We start from the raw sequence: 26,103 nt of genomic DNA, 5'->3' as shown, positions 1-26,103 counted from the left end.
TAACTTTTGGGAAGGCTCATGGTACCTTCTCTCTGCTGGCAGGAGAAAGGGTTAAATGTAGAACCAGTAGTGTAATTCACTACAGCCTTTAACCCAAGGCACCAGCCATGTTGTTGCAAATCGGCAGGGAGCTCCATTATGGTCAGAAAAGCTTTTTGACCACTTCCCAGTACCAGGGGAAAGCTGCGTGCTCCCAAGCTCACCTCCTGGTTTGGGGCTGCCTCACCTGCGGAGAAGCTCTAGTGCAAAGCCAAAGCATCCCGGCAGGCTTTAGTATTCTTTTCATCACTGAGTAACGGCTTATTCTGTGATGCGATAAAGTGAGTTCAGAGAAACGTTGTTCTTATAGTAGGGTTGTATTTTGTTTTCAGCTATCTGTCCGTGTATTTTAGGATGTGATTAGACATTAAGCAGCATGCTCACGACACCTGGAAACTTTGTTAGGAACATGGGATGGATGTGGTAGTTAATTCTGCTTGTATTTTCCAGGCTGGTTCTTGGCTTGGTTTTTAAAAGATAGTCATAGACTTTCAAAAATAGCCATAAAAAGGTAGAGGGAAGAAACCCAAGTATTCTTGAGTTTTTAACATTCTCTTGTTTCTGTTTGCCCTTTGCAGATAAAATACACTGACATTTCATTGACATTGTCCTATTGACATTGACATTTTCCCATTAGACTTTACTTTTATAGACTGGTTTGAAAATCTGTTCAACCAATCATATTTTCAGGAAATGCCGTAAATGCCAATCTGTACACACATGCAAAGAAAGCATTTATAGGGCCTCTCTCTAAGCTCCATCCTCAGTACCTGAGTTAGGAACCCCCAGTCCTTGAAGACCAGCAGGACGCCCAGAAGAAGTTGAGTGATAAAGACTTTATCACTCGTTCCTACTTGGAATTTTCTCTGTTCTGATAAACTGGAGTCTGCCGCTTTTTGTCTTATTTAGCATCTGTTAGCCTTCAGTCACCCTTCAACGAAAGTACTTTCACTTCAGAAGCTCTGAATGTGCCTCAGCATTTATAAAGCTCCAGTGATAAGACACATGGGAAAGCGATCTCTGTCGCGTCTGTATACAACCGTGATTGAATAGTCCCCTTATTTTTGTCCATTATATAAAGCCTCTCCTTAATTGGCACTGTGTAGCTCCAAAGGAAATTTTTATCTTTATAGATTATTGCTCCTTTCAGAAAACAACATTCGCCCGATGTGTCCTGTTAGCCTTAGTTGCCAGGGAGCATAGTCAGGTTATTGCCTAATTTTAGTACTTTGCTCATCCAAGGAGCTTTCCTTCCCATTTCCTCTAGGCAGTCTCTCCTTAACGCAGTTTGCATTTCATTCCCCAGCGGAGCAGCCCCATGGAGGGGGAGACTCTCACTGGGTGAGGGACCACTGGCCTCTGTGCCTGGCACTGTTTGTTTCAGGTGCCACACAAGTCATGGCCTTCTGCAGCACGCCCGGTGCATGTTGTCGTGTAAGTCACTGGGGTGTTTTTTTAATACGTAGGTGATTTTGTTTTTATGGCTATTTCTAAGCAACAGTGGTTTGCAGTCACTGTCTTATGTTAAAAATAGTATCTGCCTCTCACATAAAAAACCGGGAGTTGTTGGATGGATGCTGGTTGTCTTCCGTCAGGAGTATCCCAGGTCTGGTTTGACATGAGTCTGATCTCCAATATTAGAACACTACTTTGTATTTATGAAGAAATAATTATTCTTGGGTAGTCAGCAGTATTGTTTATGACGTACCTAGGGAGGTCCTGAATACACATGCACACGTGCACGCGCGCGCGCACACACACACACACACACACACACACACACACACACACACAGTAACTTTACCTCTATGGGACGTTTTCCACGTATAAAATCTGGAGCTTGGTATTAAAAGAAAATGTTTGTAACCCACATGCACCTCAAACTATTTGTGTATCTGCATGTGTATGTGAAAGCATCTTCTCGCCCTTGTGGGAACTCGGACCTAGACTGTGGCCCAGTTCAGCATCATCATGTGTGTCCAGTCATGGCATCTCCCCCTCTTTCCTGTGCATTAGCTTCCAGTTGAGGATAAAATCAGGATCATTGCGCAGAAGATCTACGGGGCCGATGACATTGAATTGCTCCCCGAAGCTCAACACAAAGCTGACGTTTACACAAAACAGGTGGGTGTTTGGTTGGTTGGTTCTTTTAACTCTTTACAGAGCAGCCTGGGTGTCAGAGCCCCTGAGTTCTCCCCACCCTGCTGGGCGCCCACTGCTTCCCTTCTCTGGGTGACAGTCTTCTCCCCTCTGGATACTGAGCTTGGATTAGGTGGTCCAGTTCTTTATCTACCCAGAGGTGGTATATGAATGTGTAGAAAAGCCATGGAGAAATAGGAAGTGTCTTCCTCAAATACTGAGAGCCTGCCTTCAGTTGTGTCCTCACATCTGCTCCAAACTATCATTTTTAATAGGTTGTATGGATGAAAATAAAATACTTACTTTTGGAATATGGTTGTGGGTCCTTACCTCCCTCACCCAATAGTGATTCTTTTTTTGGGGGGGGGTGGGGGGGGGGTCTAGAATACAGAGCTTGAGGTCAGTGAGGTAGAGGTGTATGTAAAGGAAATTAGATGTTTTATTGTTTTTTATTTTTTTAATATTTATTTTTGAGAGAGAGAGACAGAGTACGAGCAGGAGAGGGACAGAAAGAGAGGGAGACAGAATTTGAGGCAGGCTTCGGGCGCTGGGCTGTGAGCACAGAGCCCCACATGAGGCTTGAACTCATGAACCACGAGAATATGGCCTGAGCTGAAGTCGGACGCTTAATCGACTAAACCACCCAGGTGCCCCAGGAATTAGATGTTTTAAGTAAATTGAAGAATCCGTATCATCACGATGCCCAGATGTGCTTTGTTGTCAACCTTTCATTTGTCCTGCTTTGTTCCTTTCTCTCCCCAGGGCTTTGGGAACCTGCCCATCTGCATGGCCAAAACACACTTGTCCTTGTCTCACAACCCAGAGCAGAAGGGCGTGCCCACAGGCTTCGTCCTGCCCATCCGTGACATCCGTGCCAGCGTCGGGGCCGGTTTTCTGTACCCCTTGGTGGGGACGGTAAGTGAGTGCTGCAGGCAGAGTGGGGGGTGGTTCATCTGTGCTTCTCGTCTGAAATTGATCACTGAAGCTATCAAGCAAGTGCCAGCTGAGCAGAGTCCATGGCTGACGAGCAAGCTGGCATCGGGCCTGTTAGGATTAATCCTCTTGCTGTGGATCATCCTGGTGTCCTTTCAAGGGTGAAGCCATGACTACTTGTGATGAGTAACAGTTCTGTTTCCCAGGGGCAGTATGACCTTGACTGAATCCAGGACAGGCCTAATCGATAGTCTGTGATAGTGCTAATGTATCATCACAACTGACATTCATTGGGTACCTTTCACAGATTAACTCAGTCCGGCCAACAGTAGGGGGGTAGGGGGTAGGGACAGAGGCTCCGACCTTCCCTGATCATCTTGACAGGCCTGCAGCTTATGCCTGAAACTCAAGGAATTGGTTGTTTCTGAGTAAAGAATTCCCCCCTTAAAATGCGATTGAACCCTTTAGACTTGGAAAATGAGGTTGCTTATTTCTGCTTCAAGATGAATTATCAAATGCTTCCTTATGACTTCGTGGATATTAAAGAAGGAGCTTTGCTGACAAGGGAGGGAGAGTGCTGAAGGGCACACTCACAGTTTGCACTGACCTTCCCAGGTTAATGCTGATCCTGTGCCTAGGTTTCCCCCTTTGATCTGCCCAGTGTCCTATGCCTGAAGCTAGTCCTTACCTGCAGTACAGGATCTAAATAGTAAACTGAGCCAATTCATAATGGAAAAGAAACCAACAGATCTCCTGCTGGAGCTGGGTTACTCTTTCAGGATAGATAGAAAGAAAGTGGTAAGAGGTAGCATTATAAGTCTGAAGTGTGTAACTTTAAAGCCACATCCAGTTTTCACTGCTGGTTTTGGCCTTGGGCAAGTTATTAAAGATGTGTGCCCTGCTCCACTCAGCTCTCAGCGTGGGGCAAGCTGGTGCCCCTTCAGCCACTGCAGAGAGCAGGAGGTTCAGCTTTGGGACGACGTTCTTCGGTCCTGGGGATTTAGAGAAGTTACCTTTCGATAGGAATGTTAAACCATTGGCCTGGCATCTTGACTGTCACAGAAATGGGTGTTGTTCTCTCTGGAGACACTGTCAGCAGCCGTCAGCTGGAATAGGAGGAGCTGCACTGGGCACTCGCTTTTGATGTGCGTGCAGGGGGTTGGCCATCGAGGGGAAGGCAAAACTGACAGGTCCGGCCTGAGTTTGCCAGTAGCATGTCTGCATCAATGGGCACAAGCCCGTCATCTTCACCGTCACCTCCAGGCTTTTCTGCTAGGTCTGAGGACCAATCCCTTCCTTCCCCCTTCTTGTCCACACACCCACCAGTTGCTTACAGAGTTCCAGAATAGAGACTGATAGCAGGTCCCTAGAGAATGTTCTGGGAAGTTATCGTTAAGTTGTGGAAGTTCAGCTTAAACTCTTTTCCTGTCTGGATCTGATTTGGAACTTGTACATATTCCTTATACAAGATACTGTTACAGGTGAAAGTTAACTTACAAGCCTTAAGGATTTGTCGCTAGGTAGATTTTTGTCAAAGCCAGGTCTTTAGAAAAGAAGGAAGTACAAATATAATCCATAGGCATTACAAGCTCAGTTTTAGAAGGCCAAACTGGACCCCTAAGAACAGTGATTGTAAAACTATTTTGATTTTGTACAGAAATGTCTTGGCCCAAGTTAACGGATACTAATTCCTAATGTGCTGCTGAAGCAGAATGATACGGGCATCAACACAAGACTTTTTTTTTTTTTTTTTTAACGTTTATATTTATTTTTGAGACAGAGACAGAGCATGAGCAGGGGAGGGGCAGAGAGAGAGGGAGACACAGAATCCGAAGCAGGCTCCAGGCTCCAAGCTGTCAGCACAGAGCCTGATATGGGGCTCGAACCCATATCAGTTCACCAAGCCACCCAGGCACCCCAACCCCAGACTTATTAAAACAAATTAAAACAAAATTAAAAGGCAGACAAACCCTGTACCTCCCTTTGGTCTTATGAGGGCTGAGGAGGGGGGAGGAGACTCCTCAGCATCCCCACACCTGCCTTAGAGAATGTAGGTGGAAGGCCTTCCTTGCTACTTCTTGTTGCAGTGGTCAATGTGGAAGATGGTAGTGAAGCCCAGTGTTGGCTTGCTGAAGACTCGCTGGTCTCTCTGTGAGGCCATAACAGGATCGGTGACTTGGTGTGTAACAAGAATAGTGCCCCTTTATTGACAACTGTAAAATAATATTCTGTTTTTGTGCCTTGGGCTTTTTATCTGAAGGGAAGGTGGAAACGAAGATCACTTTATTTTTACTGCTATTTCACATCTCCTAGATGAGCACAATGCCTGGACTCCCCACCCGGCCCTGTTTCTATGATATTGATTTGGACCCTGAAACTGAACAGGTGAATGGGTTGTTCTAAACAGGTGAGTTGTTAACTGTGAGAGTTTTGCTTTTTTTTCCTTACAAGGCACAGTTATGAATTATGGGACTCAAGCTAACGCTCTGAAAATGCCAGTTGTGATACTTTCAGAACTTCTCTTTCCAAACATCACTGAGGGGAGAGTTGCAGTGACCAATGAAGGAAATATCTCAACACATTTTTGGAAGAAGAGTGTGGCTTGTTTAGGGGCAGTGTAGGGGAGAAAGCCACCGTCTCGTGAACTCTGGAGGGACTGGCGCGGAGGCTGCGTTCTGAGTTGTTGGCACCCTGGAAGGCAGGTGCCAGTAGGGGTCTGTGTACTCTGAGTAGATGGTGGGCAGGAGTTGAGTAAATGTTCCAGAATGTAGAAAAGAAGAGGAAAGAGTCTAGGACTTCATGGGGTCTTAAGTGAAAGGCTCCCAAGTACTCGTCACAATGAATGAGCCTTCCCTAGATACATCTAGTTGAAATTTCAAAAACATCAAAGATGTAATCCTAAAAGGCCTTTTCCAGAAAAGAAAAAGTGGTTTGTCTATGAGAAAATAGGAATCAGACTGAAGACTTGTCTTCTTATCAGCAGTAAGGGACTTTTCGACAATGGAAGAATAGACTCCCAAGTTCACGGGGAAAGCTGACTCCCCACCTGTGCTTAACACCCCACCAAATGTATCCAGATGTTTTCAGACACGTCCAGCTGTGCCACCCCACCTCCCTTCCTAGGAAGGTATTTAGCAGTGTCCTCCAGCAAAACGGGGAATAAACTAAGAAAAGGGAAGACCTGGTTTTCAGGAAACCCGAGTCCTGATCGGGGCAGTTACGAAGGGGAATCCTGACAGCTGCAAGTGACCTAGAGTTACAAGTCTAGGAATTAAGCAACACTAACTAGAAGGAGCCATTGAAGACAAGGGTGTCAGAGGGTAATAATGCAGAACGAAAACTCTCAGGTTGTTAAAGAAAGTAAAGGTCCGGCTGATGGCAAAGTATAGTCCTCTTCCCAGCAGCCGCAAGGATGGGTGCTTACACAAGTCCCTGCAGAGGGAGCAGAGACGGTGTGCTCCATGCCTGGGGGACTTTTGTGACACTGGAGGTGTCCCCCTGGCTCACTCCCGGCCCGAACAGTGTTCACGTAGCCATAGTGGAAGAGTGGCACGCATTGTGTTCAGGTCCGTGGGCAAACCCTGCCCTCCTGGAGTTGGTTGTGGGAAGGATGGAAGCGTTAACAGCTTTGGCAGAGCAAAAGGAGGATGCTGCAGGGTGAGGGTGGGGGTGTGTTTCAGCTCGTAGAGGAACGTTTACTTCTCATGTCCTTTTCCTTCTAGATTTCCCCTCTTCAAGAAGCCGCTCTGAACATTTGGCCAGTGTCTGTTCGGGCCGACTGTTGGTTAGGAAGTGTGGGGAAGGTGGAGAGGAGTGTCAGCCCCTGCCCTGAAGATCTTCTGAAAGAAAGAGCAGAAGTTTCCCCAGGAGCCTTTCTTCAGTCTTAATTCCCACCACCATGTATAAATTAACATAAATCATGCACAAGTCAACTTACTTGATTGAAGTTCCACAGAATAAAAGGAAATGATTTTGCAATCTGGATGTTTAAATATAAATTCTAGCCTTAACAGACTGTGCTGCAGTATCACTGCCGTCCTGCGGGAGCCCCTTTGCCAGCAGGTACCCGGGACTGAAGAAGCAAGTTGCAAGACCTTCTTTATTGACACTGTTGTGTTCAAAGGGGTAAATGGCACATGCACGCAGAGTTCTTGGGGGGGACACAATCGGGATCCCTCCTGAGAGGGTTGAGGGGGAAGTAGGGTATAGAGAATGTGCCTTTTTAATCACGTACCTTTCTATATTGTTCCTTTAAAACAGACCTGAGAAAGTCACACTTATCCAGGTTTTTGTGCTGAACTTCCTTGGAGGTCCCATTTCTGGCACAGCTTTAGCACCATTTATTTTTTTAAGTCATCAGGAAGGACGGTCATGAAGCACTAACTACAGGTCCATCCTGTCTGCTCTGTTGGTTCAGCAAATGTTGATTGGGCTTGTCCCGTGTGCCCTGGGCTCTACCCCTCCCTCCGGAATGTTTTTTTCCCTGAAATGTTTTCCCTCCTCTTCTTGTTTATCTTCTCTGTTCTTCCTCTCCTGTTTTCTCCTCCCTCTTCTCCCTTATCTTCCTGCGTTGGATCCTTCCAGGAGATGTTACATCACCATTGATGCTGATGTAAACACTGCTGGCATTGGCAGAGCAATATTTGTCCTGGTGTCCTTGGTTTTATTACATTTAATTCCCTGGGTTCACGTCGGTGTTGTCATGCAGTTTTGCCATCCAAAGAATTGATGGCAGTGCTTCGGAGGCATATGGTAAAGGGATCATGAGTGCGGAGCCCAAGCTTCACCATGCTTTGTATAGTGCCTGGCACATTGTTCACGACGATGGTGTCAGTTTCTGTTCCAAAGCATCATTTGGGCCCCGTCTGCACAGAGTTCACTGTTTTTGATGGGTTTTTTAACGTCCTATGAGACGTCATCTGGAATGGGACTTGCCGGGAATAAATTTTGTAAATAAGGGAAGAAAGGCTATTGTTAGACGTGGTGACTCAAAGATCATCTTAAAGGATTTAGCCTTCCTCATCACCAAAAGCCAGGTGGGTTTATATCCTTAATATTGATAGGAATAGTGAACACGATTGGTGGGAGAAGGTGAGTGGAGGGTGTATAAGCCAAAGATAGTAAACAAGCCCCTAATATAATAAGTAGTCCATACTGCTTAGAATGAATGGACTGTCACAAATGCAAGAATTTTCCTAAGGAGGAGTAAAATGTCTTCAGTAAAAATTCAAATGGTACCACTTGCTTTTTCCACCTGGCAGTATATCTTGGAGATCTTACTATGTCAGCAGCTGGAGACACACCTTGTTTTTTACAGCTGTGTAGTATTTCAGCAGTCCCCTATCGAGGGACACTTACCATCGTTTCATGGTTATTGCTGTTACAAATGAGAGCAGCGAATATTCTCTTACGCATCTGTGCAGTCTGTGTAGAAGCATGTGTTGGGTAAATTGTTAGTAATGGAATTGCTCAAAAGTGATCTCTAGCTTCAAAATGGGAGCTGACCTTTGGCTAGAAATGTGTCAAGAGAAATGATAACAGAACAAATTTGTAAATTAGGTTTGTATCTCCATTTTGCAGGAAGGCAGACTTCAAAATTGCACTACTTGCTGCCTGTCAGATGGACTTTTTAAGTCCTCTGATGCAAAAGCCTCTGCTCCTAACTTACTCTGCCCGTCAGAGCTGTTCCCGGAAGGCAGCCCCTGCCACGTGGTACAGAAGCAGACTTCCCATTTGTGACAGGTGGAAAGCTGTGTCCATTTCACTTCCCTCTTGAAGGAAGGGAGAGTGAAAGGTGGAAGAAACAGAGGGAAGAAATAAAGAGGTTGGGAAGGCTACGGAGCAATTGATAGCATGGGTTTTGTGAAACTGATTCTTCGATCTGTGGTTAAGAAGTGTGATGAAGAGGGGCACCGGGCTGGTTCGGTTAGTGGAGCATGTGACTCTTGGTCTCGGGGCCGTGAGTTTGAGCCCCACACAGGGAGTAGAGATTACTTAAAAAGTTTTTTTTTTAAGGGTAAAGAGCACCGAGGCTAATAAATAAATAAATAAATAACTGCAGGCTAATTGAAGGACCTAAATTCAAGACCTGCAGAAGCATTAGTGCTCGGAGTACATATTATATGTTGCTAGACAAAGTCCAGTGTCCTTACCTTGGAGCGAGGAGCCCTTCCAGATCACTGGCCTCCCCCGTTCTTAACCCGTTTCCGGGCCACTGATGCTTTCCCTCCCCCTATTTGTAATGTTACTGATGAACAGAGCGGACCTTCTCTATTCTGTACTTCAGAGGCTGTCGCCATGCACTGAAGATGTTCGTAGTGACACTCCATTCAGAAGAGGCAGCACGCATGTACTGTCAAGTAAAGCAGATTACAACAGAACTCCCGTTGAGTTTGTGTTCACTGGTACAACCGGACGGTGCCCCGAAACAGATAAAAGTACCAGAGAACACGAGCCACAAGTTCGTTTAATGGTGTACCAGGGAAGAGGGTGGTGGGCTGATTCCCAGAAGGTCTCTCAAATGTATGTAAGAATTACTGCTAAGGAGTTCTAAGCCATTTTTGGTAGCTACAGGCCCAGGCCCGGGGGATGAGGGCCAGAATGGGAGAAACGGTAGGACCAGTTGAGATCAGGTAAAGAGGAGTTCAGATAAACAAGCAAACTATGCTATTGGCACGCTATGGCTGGTGATATTGACAAGATAAGCTGTAGGAAGGATAATTTCTCATCAGATTGGAGAAATCTATTTATAGCCTGTTTCTCATATAATGAAAAGCTACTAATGGAGTAGCAGACAACGATATGGGTAATATCTTACTGTCACTTAAGTGAGTTCAGGGATGACGGGTTTCTTTCATGCATGAAGTACTGAATACATTTCTTAAAATTCAGATATGGCATCAGTTTGTAGTCATATCCTAAAGAAAAATCACAGTGCAGTATTTTATTTATAGTACTATATTCTTTGTGTGTGTGTGTGTGTGTGTGTGTGTGTGTGTGCGCGCGCACATGTGGTACAGGTTGGGGATGAGTTATTTGAAATATACCTTAAAGAAATCTTCCCTTCAAATACAAAATCAATTTACCTCAACCTTTTACCAGTTCCCTTCCACTAGTCTTTTTTTTTTTTCAAGAAAAGTAAGTGATAAAAGATCTACAAGTCATTAAAGTGGATTTTGTTGTTTTTAACCTCCCTTATTTTATTTCCAACTCCTGCCTAATAAGACAGCTCTCCTACCTGTCTTCATCTGGATAAGCTCATCTTATTTTTGCCTGAAATTGTTGTAAATACCTATGTCTAGTAGATTTGGGGAAATTTGGATCTCAATGAGTAATAGCATCTCAGTTGTTTATGAGTGCCATGGATTTCTTTTGGCTTGTTTAAAGTTCAAAAGTGTCAGCAAGGTTAACAACCCATCTGGGAATATAAACGGCATTTTCACAGGCTGGTGTGGCTGTCTGCACAAAGATAAACTGAATTCCTAATTACCACTAAAGTAGATGCTAATGGATTTTCCTGTTTTACAGCTTTCATCTCTATCTTTACCTGTAAGTTTAAGACCCCGACAACTTAGATTCGGCTTTGCTGTTGGGTCCTCGTGTTTCTTTCTTAAGTCTCAGTGACAGCTACAGAATCTCACAAAGGTAAAACGTATTTCTGGAAAAACATCCAAAAGCAGACACCAGATTTATTTCCGTGAAGATCAGAATCCTGTCAAAGAATGGAGGTAGTACGTACAAGCGCTGTTTGGTAATTCTTTGCTCCGCCTGAACAGGTTCTTCATCTGGACGGTGTCCCGGGGAGGGCCCCCGAGGAGCCCAGAACTGTAACCCCGGGAGGACCTCACTGCTGGAACTCCCAGGAATGCCCGGGTAGGTACTGGTAATCCTGAAGCCCTCACACCTAAGCCCTCACAGCATCACCTCATTGGTTAATGAAACCGATGCGCTAAGTGTACAAATAAATGCTTGCGGTTTCAGTACGCTAGTAACCGGTTTAGACAAAGACCCAGAAAACGTATAAAAATACACAACCTAGCCATCCAGTCAGGAAGGAGGGTAGATGTTGCCTGTGCCCTTTGCTCTGATTGGGACTGGAATCGTGAGGAAAGCAATCTCCTGATCCCCACTCCCGCTTAATCGAGAGGGACAAGATTAAGCAGACATTGTGAATACGTAAGGTATAAAAGATGGATGGGGCCGGGTTCCTGTGCCCTGACCTCCTCCGCACACAGATTGTATCACCTCCACCTGGCCCCCTAGACTAGGGAGATTAGGGTCTGTCTAGGTCTTGGGCCTCAGAGTCCGTTTGGCAATGAACCATAATAACACCGTTGCACCCAAAGCCACTCCTAGGATAGCTGGTTTGTGTGTGTGTGTGTGTGTGTTTTGTTCTGTTTTTTTTTTTTTTTTTTGTCTCAATTCATATACGTAATTTTCTCTCCAAACGAGCTCTCACTGTGCACAGTTTTGAATCCTTTCAAAATGTATCTGCTGTGTCTTTAAATATTTGGTGTGTCGAGGGGCTTCGATGGCAGTGCCCATAATTTAAAGCCAGATTTTGCTACTTTGCATCTCAGGAGGTGCGGGGCTCACTCCCCCTGTCCCCACCCCATCTGCGGATGGTCCCCCGCCCCGGGCCGGACGGGGTCGCGCGGCGGGAACTCGCGCGGGGGCTCGAAGCGCCGGGTGCGCTCCCACGCGGCGGGGGGGAGCCTCTCGCAGGCCGCGCCCCCGCCCCCGCCCGCCCTGGCCCCGCCCCGCGCCCGCCCGCCCGCCCTCCCGGCGCGCATTGGAGCCGCAGGCTGTCGCTCCCCTCTCTCTGGGGAGGGGGCGCCGCGGGCTGCGGTCCCACTGCAGAGGGTTGTTCACTGCGGGTACGACCGAGGCTTCCCGGCCTCCTGGGCGCCCGGCCCCGCGAGCCGCCCCCTGACCTCGGCAGCAGGGTCGCCGGGGACCCCCGCACCCTCGGTAAGTGAGGGACGGCGAGGGGGTGGCAGGGAAGGGGGTCTGGGCCAGGGTCAGGTCCTCTGGCCGCCCGCGCGGCGGGGTGGGCGCCCACAACCGGGGCCCCCGAGGTGGCCGGGATAAGAACCGGGAGGGTCGTCCGTCCGCCCGCATCTCCAGCCAGCGGCCACCCTGGTCAGCTGTGCCCACCCGCCCTCCCCGCGTTACAGCTCGTCCTGGCAGCAGGGGTTGTGGGGACCGCTCTTACCCTTCCTTACCCTCATTTGAGAGGAATGTGATTTGGGGCCCCTGGCCATTCTGTTTGTGCAGACAGCCTGAAGCTGGGCTATCTGTTCCACGCCCCCGGCACTTTCCTTTTTGAGTTCTTTATCGTGCGCTCCAGCACCTGCCACCAGGCGCGTCCAGCCGAACGAGCCGCCTTCCTCCGGAGGCAGCTTGGTGGTCCGCATCCGGCCCTGGGAGAGATTCGCAGCTTTCCTCGCAGGGGCTCGCTCTTTTCCTCCGGGTTTCTCTGCTCAAGGGGGAAAGGGGCGTTAGACATGAGACTCGGTCAGGAAATGACAACAGGGACTTTACGATTGCTGTGGCGGTAAGAGTACCCTGCTGGCTAAGGAGGAATCATCTGCAGACTAACACTCTTCAAAGTTTTAAGGTCTTCAGATTGTATTTTCCCCGTTTCGGTTAGGTTTTTGGGGAATTTATTTCTACTGCGATATCCATTCAAGTGAGCTTCTCAGGCAGTTGCCTTTGGGCAATCCAGGGCAATTTCAAATCCTACAGTCTTAAACATGGTCTAATTTCAATATTTCTATTAGTTATGCATTCTCTGGCTGGTAAACACTCAGGTGCTGAGAACTGCGAGACAGGAGAAGACTTAAAGAGAGAGCTATAATCAGCTGTGATTCTGGAGCGTATGGAAGCATCATATGAGGAGGGACACCTACAATGCTCATATTTTAGTTCCCGCGCTGTTCTGGGATGATCTTGTCCTTCCATCAGGGGCATCGAGTATGGAACTCCAACCTAAGGGAATACTTAGATCATAAACTGATTTGCAGAGTTCCAGTTCCTCTTGTGGTTCATAGAATCAAGAGCTGCCCAAATAAACCTACAACGCTGAAGGATTTACATAAAAGTAGTACAAGGAAAGAGTCCCCTTGCTTATTTTAGGACTTCGATCAACAAAAATTGGTACAACTTTTGTTGAGATCATCCCCTCACATCTTTGTTCGTTGGTCATGCTATTCTGTGGATTAATTTTATATTTATATGTAACCAATCAGTTTGCCAATCACATAGCTTAGCGATTATCTTTGGCTCCTTAATTAGTTCCAGAACCAAGAAAACAAAATATAAGGAATTTCAGAAGCTTGATTTTAAAATAACACGAACCCAGTCTAGTCTTGGTTCAATTATGAGTTCATGGGCTGTGTTATGGTTAAATAACCATAAGTTAAATTTAAGCAATGAAAACGTTTTTGACTAGTGAATCTAGTGCAGATTAGTATCTCCAAATAATTCATTTTCCTGATAAAACTCTATTGTGCACTTTCAGAGCTTGGATTCAACCAAAGATTACCTACTAGCTGTGGAATCTCGGTCAAGTTGCTTAACTCTGTGCCTCAGTTTCTTCCTCTGCAGATAGTGATACCAGCACCTACTCACTTCGTAATGTTGTGGGGAAGATTAGAGATGTATGTAAACGTGCTTAGCCTTTCCTAAGGCACAGATGCTGCTCAATAAATGTTAGTGATTATTATCATTCACTCTTACTGACCTTTGGCTATGTGCTCATTATGGAAAACTTTTGAACAGTAGATACTTAGGGAAAAAAATGTCAAAATCATACAACTACATTTAAGAATGGTGAATGACAGTGATGTTAAACTTCCTGAAAGTATGTATGAAAAGTAGCACCTCCCTGACAGAACATACATTTTTAGAACAGAAACCTTATGGTAGAATGGAAAGAACATTGGAGAGGCAAAGTCTTCAGTTCTAACTCTGGCCATGACCTTGTCTAACTGTATGGCTTTCAGCAGTCCAACCACCCACTCTGGAGCTCGATTTCTTCATCTGGCTGGGCTTGAAAAATCTCTAAGATCCTTTGCAGCTGCAGAATTCTTTACTGCATGTAATAAAAATTACCCTAGCTTGCTTATCACCTTGCCTTTCATTGTTTTGTTAATGTTTGTTTTGTTAACTTGGAATGGAGTCATAAACATTCGTAAAGACAGCGCAATGAAAGAATTGATATCAGATTTGCAAATAATCCAAGATGAAGTTTTAAGAAAGAGAGTAGAAAATAGATTCACATGGAAATCTTTTTGATATTTTAATTCTCCAGTTATTTCAGTAAGTTATTCTGTGAAAAACGTGCCTGGTAGAATCATATATGTTCGACGGAAATCTAGGAAATTGTTTTCCTAGAAAGCAATAGGCTGATGGTGAAATAAAATGCCACTCTCTTTTCTCTCATCAGGTTGATCCTTAAATAAAATAAAAATCTATCCCGTAAAGGGCTTTCATGAAGAAACTAAAGAGAGGCAATTACAAGTAATAGAGAAACTAGGAGTTGTACACTGGAGAAGCCACCTAAAATAACTGGAGTAAGACAAAACGAGTGAATACATCTGGAAGAAATTTTATTTAGTATGGTATTTTTGCCCACTTTTTGGTCATAAAGGCCGCTAAGGAAGAAAGAATATAGTTTTCTAGAGAAAGAACGAGTGTAATGTAAAAATGGAAGCCACAGTTTCTGAAATTCAAGTCGAAAGCAAGGATGAGAAGAGACCAACAGAAGTCAGTCCTCAAGACGAGCGGCAGGAGGAAAAAGCATCAGTGCTTTGCTTCAAGAGAAGAAAGAAAGCAGCCAAAGAGATGAAGCCCAAAGCTAGCTCTAAAGCTGCTGGTGCAGCAAGAACGGGTCCCCCAGAGGCGGGAGCTTCTGATCAGCCCCAGGCCCCAGTGGGGGCCTGGGCGTCAATCAAACGTCTTGTAACACACAGGAAAAGGTCAGAAGCTTCAAAGCAGCAAAAGCCCTTTGAGGCTAAAGTGCAACCTGAAATCAGTGCCGAGGATGCTGATCTTTCTAGGAAAAAGGCAAAATCCAGACTCAAGATTCCCTGCATAAAATTCTCAAAAGGAGAGAAAAGAAGTAATCATTCCAAAATTATAGAAGACTCCGACTGCAGCCTCAGAGTCCAGGGAGAGGCTGAACGTTTGGATACGGAAGCTCCGACCCAATCCGACGAGCAGGCAACCACGCCCAAGTTGCCCCAGGATGTGAGTAAAGCTGTCTCACAGAAAGGGGGCGATGAGGTCTGTGAGCCAAACGGGAGCCACAGCACAACGGCACCTGGGGAAAAAGTGATTGCAGTAGAACTTGGGTTAGACACGGGGCATTCTGCCATTCACACAGGAACTCTAGTCATTGAACGAGATACTGAAACAACTGAGGAAAAACAAAGCGTTCAACCCCAGGAAGCAAGCCCACTTGAAACTTCAGAAACACAACAGCAACCCCCTTTGGTTTCTGATGTTCCTCCCTCACCTGCAGTCCCAGATCAGCAAATTGTGGAAGAAGCCAAAAGCAATATCCTAGAAAGTGGACCAAATTGGAAACAGCACGAAAGTGGAGAGATTGTTGCTGAAGAGAGTGAGCCAAAAGATACTGAACTGAGCCAGGAATCAGAGCTTAGAGGAAATGAGGTCACTGCAGAGAAACCAAAACCAGAAGAAAGCAAAAGAATGGAGCCAATTGCTATTATTATTACAGACACTGAAATCAGTGAATTTGATGTTAAGAAATCTAAAAATGTCCCTAAGCAATTCTTAATTTCAATTGAAAACGAGCAAATAGGGGTTTTTGCTAATGATAGTGGTTTTGAGGGTAGAACTTCAGAACAATACGAAACACTCTTAAAAGAAACGGCTTCTTCTCTTGTCAAGAATGCTATTCAGTTGTCTATAGAACAGCTGATTAATGAAATGGCCTCTGATGATAATAAAATAAACAATCTTCTGCAGTGACTTAATTTCCAGATCATGGGAGGAAAAGAAAAAAAGCTTAATGCTGAATTATTTTACATACTTGCGGCATTTCTTTTTCAGTAACAAATGAGGGATTTATCATCTGTGGAATTTAAAGGTACAGTTCCAATCCAGAAGTGCTAAAGAATTACGTTTATAAAACCCTTTCTCCCCCTGAGATGTAGTCACTTCTGGATCAGAGGAAGCCCATACAGATTGCAATGCACAGTGACATACAGGGAGGTGTGAAAATGACATGTGGAGATTGGGGTACTTGGGGGAAGGAAGCTGTATTAATTGAGCACTTATGGGATGACATAAACTCTTTACTGTTCTCTGATGTCACAAAGCCTGGTTTCCCTTTGATAGTTCGATCCTGTGTATAGGTTAACATCACATTCGATTTTCAAAGCTTCCCCCCCCCCCCCCCACAGTGCACTTTTATGTTTAAAATGGTGAAGAAGGTGAGCTATTTTTGTCAATGTGTGATTTATAGTTGTTACACTCATAGGCAGTAGTCTTACCTCAAAAAAATATTGCCTTTTCTTAGTTTCAGCAGAATGTGCATATTTGAATTAAACATGAGTGTTTTTCTAGTCCTGCTTAAATACTGTACACAAGCCATTCACAATTTACTTCAGACAGACAAATAATTACCAAGTGCAAAGGTGTAGAAACAGGCAGGGCATCTTCGCTCTCCATCTTCTGCCTCCAGCAGACCTGTATAAATCCATTTCTGCATGGGGTCGTCTACTGAAAAGCTTAAAAACAAAACCTGAAAAGCTAAGCAACAGCAACAGTAGCAACAAAAAGTGAGATCATTGTTTTCCATCCAGGGGAAGGCAGACTGCCCGAGTAACAAATTATCACAGATAACATAGGATTCATCTTGCAGGATTGCTTCTCTAGAGCCCGTATTCATCAACCTCTCCTCAAAGAGGGAACGTGAATTCAAAGCCTGCCTGGCAGTGAAAGTACTAGGAAATCATAATAACCTGGTGAAAATATTGTCCATTCTTGACCAAGAAGGAGCCAAGTACATAGTTGAATAGAAAAAGTAAAAAGTTACTGCTAAAGCACATTGTATTTTAAATGTCAGTATTCTCTCATTGTGCCTCTGTGTCGAGATACCAGTAACAAACATTTTACGTGGATTTTGAAAAATAACTTTTTCATCAGTATTTCCAGTCCAGCTAATCCCTTACAGAAAAAAATGAACTTAATGTAACCATAAGGGCTTATTTGCATTTTATTCGGTTATTTAAATCATCGATCTCATTAATAATTACCATATTTTTTGAAAAAGTAATTACATTTCAATCTTTCCTTGTGTGAAATGGCCATAATACTACAATACACTTCCCTACCTCACAGGTAAAGGTTCAAACTGTAGAGTCCCCCGCTGTCTAAGTGGCGGCATTACTCTGAAAGTGGATGAAGTATGAAGAGCTCTCCATTTGAGTTGTAAGGTATTTGTTAAAGAATATTTGTACGTTCTTGGGGAAAAGAGTGTACATTGGATGATTGTAAACGATCTAGGTGACTTCCAGCATTATTACGTATAGAAAGTATGTGCTAATTTGATCTGTAGAACCTTCTTTGTTTCTTGCTGTGAGTACATCTTGAGACCTCTGGCAGAAAAACCTAATCTGACTTTGGAACTGAACCAAATAATGGATATTATTAGCAAGATTCTTTCCTGAGGTGCAAAATTATCCCCCCAGACTTTCCTACCTTCATGCCTATAACTTTGGGACCAGAAACCCACAAAAATCCTTCAATTTAGCAATGTGAGCGTGGATTTTCAAAACACATGACCCAAGAAATGAATTTCTTTTAGTGTACAATTTTTAAACATTTAAAAAAGACTGCTAAGTCATTCTCCCTAAAACTACTCTTTTTCATTCACTCTCTGTGGTGCTAATGGACTTGGATGGCTACCAGCAAATATCAGATCATATTTAAAAGTGAACAGTTGTTAAAAACCTGATCAAAGTTGGTGCATTTTAACTGTTTTGAAGAATCCTGTCTTCATTTACTGCCAGAATGGCTCAAGCCAATATACTTGCATTGTAAACTTTTTAGTAATCTCTCATGAATGAGCACAGAGCACAGCACTTACCAGTGATTGAAAATATTTTGGAAGGCTTAGGCATAAGCCTTCCAAAGGCTTAGGCATTTGGGAGTTTTAAAAACAGATACAAGATAAATATGTGTAATTATTTTTGTTAAAATAGCACTTTCTCTAGTCCTAGGTTTCTACCTTTTTTTTCCCCACTATGGTTTGATATATATTTTTGGTTAGAATGTATTATAATTGATTGTTTCTGTGGTAAGATGTGTAACTCCACTTGCATTCATCTTAATTGGTTTTTCCTTAATCTTTCCTACTGAGAATATCTGGGGAGTTAAATAAGTAGGATTCCAGTTTGAAAAAGGAATCCAGAAATTAATTGGTCTCCACCTAAATATACCTGCCACATGGCCAAATCCTATTAAAAGGAATTCTAAGGTGATCCAAACTGTATTGTTATAGACACAAGCAGGAGTCACATAACTTGGAAGTCTCTTATAAAATATGTTTCATTTCAATAGTGTTTATTTTAAGCAATTCGACCTTATATGCGAGACATTAAATGAATTTAAGTAGGTTCCTATTCAATTCATATCCATTTGACATGATTAAAATGATCATTTAAAAGGCAATTCAATGACACTACATTAATTTTCACTTAAATGTGCTGTGGTATAAATGCTGCTTTTAATGAACACTTATTAATTAGTTGGGATTCAGTTTGTCTTTGAGTTTAGGATTTTACAAGGTGGGTTGGTTTATTGGATGCTTGTTAATTTTTTCGGCACATTATCTTCCCCCTTCTAAGAGTCCAGTATTATTCACTTCGCTTTACAACCCAGTGAATATGAAAACCCTCTTCTATTTTCTCTAGCACTATTCACTTAACATTTTCTCAAAGTACTTTATAGGGTATAAAAATAGTACTGGGTAATATCTAAGTGAAGGTAGCAGAAAACAAAAGAACTTTCAAACAGAAATTATGTTCCCTGCCTCCTCCTCCACCTCAAAGAATAATAAGCATGTGGCACAAATGGAGTTCTTCAGAAAAGCTGTCTGCATAATTTTCTTTCAAGGCAATTTCAAGGCATTTGACAGCACGAAGTTTGTGATGATCTTAATTGGTCTACTATTTAGTGGAGTCTAAGAAACTCTGATTTATTTCTGAGAGATTGTCTTATTTCACGAGTATCTGTGAAAAGCCTTACTGCTAAAGGCCATTAGTCATGGGAGGGCACCAGTCAAATCTGGCTTTTGCATGCAATCCAGAGTTAACTTCATAAATGTTTAACTTCAAGTTGCCTTATTTTTTATAGTTATGAGTTCATTTGTGGGGGTGGGGGGTTTCCAGCAGAATTTTTAAAATAATTGTTAGGCTTTAGAACCCCATTGTTTGGAAAGATCCTTTTAATCTCAACTTTATTCAGATATGTAAAGTCTTTCTAATCTCATCTGATACTCAATACATCAGGGGTTGACTTTTCTGCCTGCCATTTCTGAAAAAAAATTTGTTTTAAGTCCTCATTTATGGTTTCAGGTTCTTTAGGTTCAAATTCCTATGATGTTTCATCCTGTAACATAAAGTTTCTTATTATGCAGAATTCAATCAATAGTACATTTTATGATACATTTTTGAAAAAAAGTTCTTGCAATCCTTATTTAGTTACAAAAATTAAACAGAAGGAAGCTCCATGAAATTTAGATGTCCTGATTAAATTCAGTTTGGTTCAACATGTGTTGGGTATAACATATGCCCAACACTGTTTGGTGAAGAAGACGGGCTCCCAGCCCTCCAAGAGCTCAAGCCAGGCAACAGCAACCACAGGAACTGGGGCAGGGATTAGGGCAAAGAGCCACAGGCAATGCAGCACCATGAGTGCCATAGAGGGGAGAATAAAGAGACACTGGTTAATTTGCCCAGTGTGGGGAGGCGGTCATCTAAATACAGGGACAGTTTGAAAGCATTCAGTTTCTAAATAGTTACACAGTTATATTCATTATGATTTGTGAACAGGTGCAGAAAAAAGCCTGCATAATGTTACATATTTATAGTAGTTCTTTGTCTGTAAAAATGTTAAGTGGATGAGCTATTATGAAAGTAAAAGTTCCATTTTGTATTTCTCATTAAAATTAGTACTATAGGACTGTGGATCAGATGCTAATATTAAAGAAATACTCTGTAGAAAAAAGGTTTTAACCTGAATTAATATATGTACTGACTATTAATATAGAATAAATGTTATATTGGCTCATGTTTATTTTATTTACCTAAATCTTTTAAGAGAAATGTGGTATATTATATTTATTTCCTAAAAGTATAAAGATCACACTGATGAAAACTATTGAGTTAACGTTACCAAGAGTTCTACTTTGCTAGTTGGGTGTTGGACAGATTTTACAATGATCTGCCCAAAAGAGCTCACCTGCAGGGGCTCCTTGGTGGCTCACAGTTGGTTAAGCGGTTAAGCGTCTGACTCTTGGTTTCAGCTCAGGTCATGATCTCACAGTTCATGTGTTTGAGCCCTGTATCAGGCTCCGTGCTGATAGTGTGGAACCTGCTTGGGATTTTCTCTCTCTCTCTGACCCTTCCCTGCTCATGTGTTCTATATATACGGAAACAATCAAACAAACTTAAAAAAGATTCCACCTACAGCAAAGAGAAACACAAACACCTCAAACTTGAATTCAATATCAGCGAACTATCCATCTAAAGGGCATTTCTGACTTTGATGCCATCTATAAATTTGGCAAAAAAGTCCACTTGTTTTCACCATCTCCTACTATACTCATTAGTTGTTTTTCTACATTATATTAACCTAATAATTGTTAGTAATCTTTATGGTTTTCCAAATAATTAAGCAATCTTGATATGAAAATGCTTAAATTATGCAGATGTTGCTGCTAAAGCTGGGTGTTTCACAAGTTCTCTGTTTACAGACACTGATTTTATTTCCCTAACATTGACAACCCTGTTTTTTCTTAAGCACAGCATAATGGTAATAATTGGACTTCTATTACAGATTGTCTTTTCTAAATCTCGGGACCAGTTTAAAGTTGATTGTGTCTGGGGCACCTGGCTGGCTCAGTCAGTAGAGCATGTGACTCTTGATCTCAGGGCTGTGAGTTTGAGTCCCACGTTGGGTGTAGAGGTTACTTAAAAAAGAAATAGAGTGGATAGCGTCCTAAAACCAAAATGTGTGCCGAAGTAAAATGTCTTACTAGTGAACAGACCCCGTATGTAGGGTATTTCTGCAGGATTTAAAAATTCTTATTAAATCACAATTCTGTTGTAAAAGAAAGATACACCACCTTTTGCAAGACTTGTTTTCACAGACAATCCTGTGAATCGTTTTGTAGACCCACCATTACTGCTGAAGTCTGGAGTGAGTTCCTACTTTCCCCACCCTCCCCCCCGAGAAGCTTGAGATCATGAGGGGTTGAGTTTCTGAGAGTGAGTACAGACAGTCCCCAACTTAGGTTGTTCAACCAAAGATTTTTTTACTTCATTGGGACAGTGAGGGCCAAGGGCCTTTTTCTTTTTTTTTAAGTAGGCTTCACACCCGACATGGAGCCCAACACGGGGCTTTGAACTCATGATCCTGCAATCAAGAGTTGGACGCTTGGCCAATTGAGCCACCCAGGTGCCCTGATTTTTTGACTTCATGATCGTGTGAGAGCATTCAGTAGAAACCATGCTTGGAAGTTGGCATTTCGATCTTTCCTAGATTAACACTAGTGTGATACTCTGGCAGCAGCCACAATTCACATTCAACCACGTGATCATGAGGGTCAATAACTGATACACTCAAACCATTCTGTTCCCATACAACCATTGTTTTTCAGCTTCAGTACAGTATTCAATACATTACATGAAGTATTCAGTACTTTATTACAAAATAGGCTTTCTGTTAGATGATTTTTCCAAAGTAGGCTAATGTAAGAGTTCTGAGCTATGTTTAAGGTAGCCAGGCTAAGCTCTGCTGTTCAGTGGGTTAAGTGTATTAAATGCATTTTCAACTTACGATGTTTTCAATTTACAATGGGTTTATTAGGACGTAACCCCACCATAGACTGAGGAAGATTATATGCGTTTGTACATGAGCACACTACACATCCTCAGAAAATCCTCAGCAAAGCTGGGCACAGGTGCCATGAATAATTAAAGGCAACCTAGGTAAGTGGAGAATGGTGTGGTGGCTCCCAGCCTAGAAAAGTCCCACACTGAAACTCGTCTCTGTAGGGGCGCCTGGGTGGCTCAGTCGGTTGAGCGGCCAGCTCTTGGTTTTGGCTCAGGTCATGATCTCAGGGTTGTGGGATCAACCCCTGTGTTGAGCTCCACACCGACAGTGCAGAACCTGCTTGGGATTCCCTCTCTCCCTCTCTGCCCTTCCCCCACTTATGCACTCATGCACTCTCTCAAAATAAACGTAAAAAAAAAAAATTGTCTCTGTAAATTCCAGCTCATAACAGCAATGGTGGTGGTGTTCAGCAGTTTCTGCACATTAGCAAGACAAGATGCACTTTCCCTGTTTACTCATTTTGTGGCTAAACTCAGGACTTTCAGCCTTGATTTTTTTATTGCAGTGCAATTATGGGGCAAGGATTCAGCTTTTCACAGCTCTACTTGTGGCCGTGAAACCCAGACCTTCCACTTCTGCACTCGGGGAGATGGGGAACACAGGGTGACACGAAAAGCAGATGGCATCATTTGTATACTTGTACTCAAATCCTTTATTCCCATATCCCTCCTGTGACATCCATACCTTCAGGGCACAGGAAGTTCTAGTCAGTATGCCTACAAGTGGGTCTCCAGGCCACAACTGTGATGATCAGTCAGTCACTACTGCAGCTACAGCCATGCACGCTCAGATCAATCAGCCTCATACACAAATTACAATGCACAGCTTCCATGTGGAACAGCCATTTATGGCATAAAAACGTAGAATATTGACTATTTAAAGACATCATCTAAAACCGTAGTATTTCCATCCTCCTGATCAGAACTAGTTAGAACTTATCCTTGTACTCTGGGTAAGGCTGAGATGTACAGAATGCCGAAACAATAGGTCACCACGCCATTCCAGTGAAAAAAGTCACTAGGCTAAGCTAGGACGTTCGATGGGTTAGGTGTATTAAATGTATTTTATAATCTTCTATCCAGATATGCCACAAACAGCCTTATTGGCAGTTTCACTGATTTCATAGTGAATTTGCTTAGAATTATCGTTTTAGTTTTATGGGTTTCTTCTATACCCTGAATGTCTGGCTGATGTGTTTTTTTCTGATCTGCAGAGGTTTAATAGTGAATAGTAATCATTATATACAGCAAAATCCACTCTGTGCACAGTTCTGCAGATTTTGACAAGCATATAGTTGTGTCACCTAGGGGGTCTTTTTTTCTTATTCTGATTCCATTATTTTTTTATACCACATGTGTATTTTAGTTTAATTTCCTGACTGCATAAGTGGAAACTGCTACTTGCTGCAGAAACTCAAAATAAGGGCTTCTTAAACCCTATGTTTAAACCAGGAAGGAAAAGCAAGGCTGTCATGGACGGCTGTGCAAACTGCACAGCTCAACTGCAGTCACGGCAGGGAGTGGCGCCCCCTAGCGTCTATTGTTCATGATCATGGCCATACGTGGTGGCTCTGAATATAGCCACCAGTTTGAGAGATCTGCAAAACTGTGATGGTGTTAACAGTGAAACAGGAGATGTTTAAAATAAAAAAGGAGGCTTCCATTTATATGCCTTTCCTCCCACATTTTAAAAGATTGTGATGGAAAGAGAAGACGAGAACCACTGAGCTCATAGCACCAGACTTTGCACATATGTGTAAGAAGGGCGATGTTGCAAAATGAGAACTAGTCCGGTTAAAAAAAAAACAAAAAACAAAAAACTTGGGAGACTGCTGGATTCTCTGGTCTGCATTTTAAAACCTTTTCTCTTACCTTTTTAAATGTTATGTCCTTCTTCTAAAGAACCACCATAGATTCTTTGGATGTTTCTCCCTACAAGGCACTTAGAACAACAAAAAAATTTCCTTAATTAGATATTTACCTACATATGGTTTGGACTAAGTACCATATGGCTCCCACTACAGAAAAATGTGGCAAAGCTAAACTCACAAGACCTCATTCTTCCAGGGCCTATTTGGTCCGCAGGAATCTAACATGGACCTTCCAGAAATTCAGACAGACCAAACAAGGAGTAACAGCTACAGCTGACAACGGCATCCTTCTTAGGCCCTCTTCCCACACAAGCCCCTCCCACAGTTCCCAGGAGAGCAAGGACCAGTTCAGGTGTGCAGACAACCCTCCCCAAGGTCCTGCTATTCCTTCAGATTTCTGGCATGAAAGGACACCATAGTTTTCTTTTAGAGGAAGATACTTTATTATTTTGATACAATATCACCAAGTTGTTTCAATGAAAAAAGTTTCAACACCGTCTAAACGATGAAAGATAGTTTGTCTGAGAGGAGGGGGGTTCATTCTCCAAATTGGCTACTCAGCTGTAAAATGAATTTAAGAGAAGCATTTAGTGATGAGATACAAAGTTCTAGGGTAATAATAACAACACTGCAAGCTGAAATGATGGAGGGAAAAAGAGGGCACACTGAATTCACTCAGCATTGGAAGGCAAAAAGAGTTGAAGGCAAAAGAACTCTATTAAAGAAGGTCTCAGTTTACTCAGAAAATGGAACTGGTTGGAAGGAAGGGAAGGAAGAAAGGTAATAAACACCCGCTTAGGGGTGCCTGGCTGGCTCTGTCGGAAGAGATATGACTTGATCTGGTGGTCATGAGTTCCAGCCTCACGCTGGGTGTAGAGATTACTTAAAATAAACAAAACAAAAAACCCCACCAACTTAGAAAATCAGTTGTTGAACCATAGTTAAAAAGGAAATTCCAGGGGTGCCTGGGTGGTGGCTCAGGCGGTTGAGCGTCTAACTTTGGCTCAGGTCATGATCTCACAGTTCATGGGTTCCAGCCCCAGGTCAGGCTCTGTGCTGACAGCTCAGACCCTGAAGCCTGCTTCCGATTCTGTGTCTCCCTCTCTCTCTGCCCCTCTCCTGCTCACGCTCTGTCTCTCTCTCCCTCTGTCTCAAAAATAAATAAACATAAAAAAAAAATAAAAAAGAAACTCCAGAAAATTATAGGCCAATCTCACAGGATGTCAATGTAAGGAAACAGGAGGCAAGAAGCAAAGGAATATTTACTCATATGTCCCTGGATTTCTCTCTTGACCAGGCAGGACACCAAAAACTGAGTCTGACGTCTGGTTAGAAAAGCAAATGTTGATGGGGACTAAAATGCCAAGGACTTAATGTTAAAGACTTAGAAGAACCCTCAGATGAGCTCAATGTAACAGTCACAGTGTTATATTTAAAAAACCCATCTGTTGCAATATTTACATGTAAATTGGAAGCTTCTTGATTAAAGAGGGATGTCAAAATACAGAGGTACCCAACATATTATAGAATTCTAGGAAAATTCTTATTAGTCATGACTAAATAAGACCCAGCAGTAGCTAACTAAGTACTAAATAGTGAATTAAACAAATAGTGATGCCAGATTTGAGTGTCATATAAAATAGATTTCTAAAAGATACACGGGTGCCACCTTTTGGCCAGATTAAAAATTTACACAAATTATAACCCACGATCACATGTTAATTTCACAAAGAGACCGTGTTAGACATGGTTGTTTAATTCAAACATTATGTGAATAGATTTTAAACTGCCTTGTTGCTTAATACAGCTGATTTTTAATCACATTTTATTTTTTAAGACCTGGGATAGAAGATAATACAAAGAGAGTTTAATTCTGAACTAACGCAACTCATACTTGGTAAGTATTCCTTTAGTTCTTGACAACCATCACAAAACTTACTTTAAGCTTTTAGACCAGGATTAGTTGACTT

The 26,103-nt window shown here is 42.9% G+C and overlaps 2 protein-coding genes across 4 annotated transcripts in view; both read left to right on the top strand.

Annotated features, from left to right (window-relative positions):
* The window catches only part of MTHFD1 (methylenetetrahydrofolate dehydrogenase, cyclohydrolase and formyltetrahydrofolate synthetase 1), a 62,474-nt gene extending 55,385 nt beyond the window's left edge, over positions 1-7,089 (top strand). For both annotated transcript variants that reach the window (XM_086709546.1, XM_086709547.1), the window contains 4 exons: positions 2,056-2,163; positions 2,941-3,093; positions 5,425-5,518; positions 6,834-7,089. In XM_086709546.1, the coding sequence (XP_086565672.1) occupies positions 2,056-2,163; positions 2,941-3,093; positions 5,425-5,514 (351 nt within the window). In that variant the 3' untranslated portion in view covers positions 5,515-5,518; positions 6,834-7,089. The remainder of the gene's footprint in view (positions 1-2,055; positions 2,164-2,940; positions 3,094-5,424; positions 5,519-6,833) is intronic.
* A 1,179-nt stretch (positions 7,090-8,268) lies between these two features.
* Positions 8,269-20,438, top strand: AKAP5 (A-kinase anchoring protein 5). Of its 2 annotated transcripts, none has more exons than XM_086709559.1 (2): positions 8,269-10,983; positions 14,561-20,438. In XM_086709559.1, exon 2 carries the CDS (start codon positions 14,821-14,823, stop codon positions 16,108-16,110), a length of 1,290 nt encoding a protein of 429 aa, XP_086565685.1. In that variant the 5' UTR covers positions 8,269-10,983; positions 14,561-14,820; the 3' UTR covers positions 16,111-20,438. The 2 variants fall into 2 exon arrangements, with proteins under 2 accessions (XP_086565685.1, XP_086565684.1); XM_086709558.1 differs by lacking the exon at positions 8,269-10,983 and adding an exon at positions 11,877-12,081.
* Positions 20,439-26,103: the final 5,665 nt, after the last annotated feature.

This window comes from Puma concolor, chromosome B3 (genome assembly GCF_028749965.1).
Source record: "Puma concolor isolate L17-30 chromosome B3, mPumCon1.1.hap2, whole genome shotgun sequence".
Lineage (NCBI taxonomy): Eukaryota > Metazoa > Chordata > Mammalia > Carnivora > Felidae > Puma > Puma concolor.
Note: the sequence above shows the minus strand (reverse complement) of the source record. Positions and strands in the feature narration are given on the sequence as shown.

What these genes read in the sequence shown, in the direction of transcription:
- AKAP5 (XM_086709559.1), top strand. Translation starts at nt 14,821, where the DNA reads ATGGAAGCCACAGTTTCTGAAATTCAAGTCGAAAGCAAGGATGAGAAG.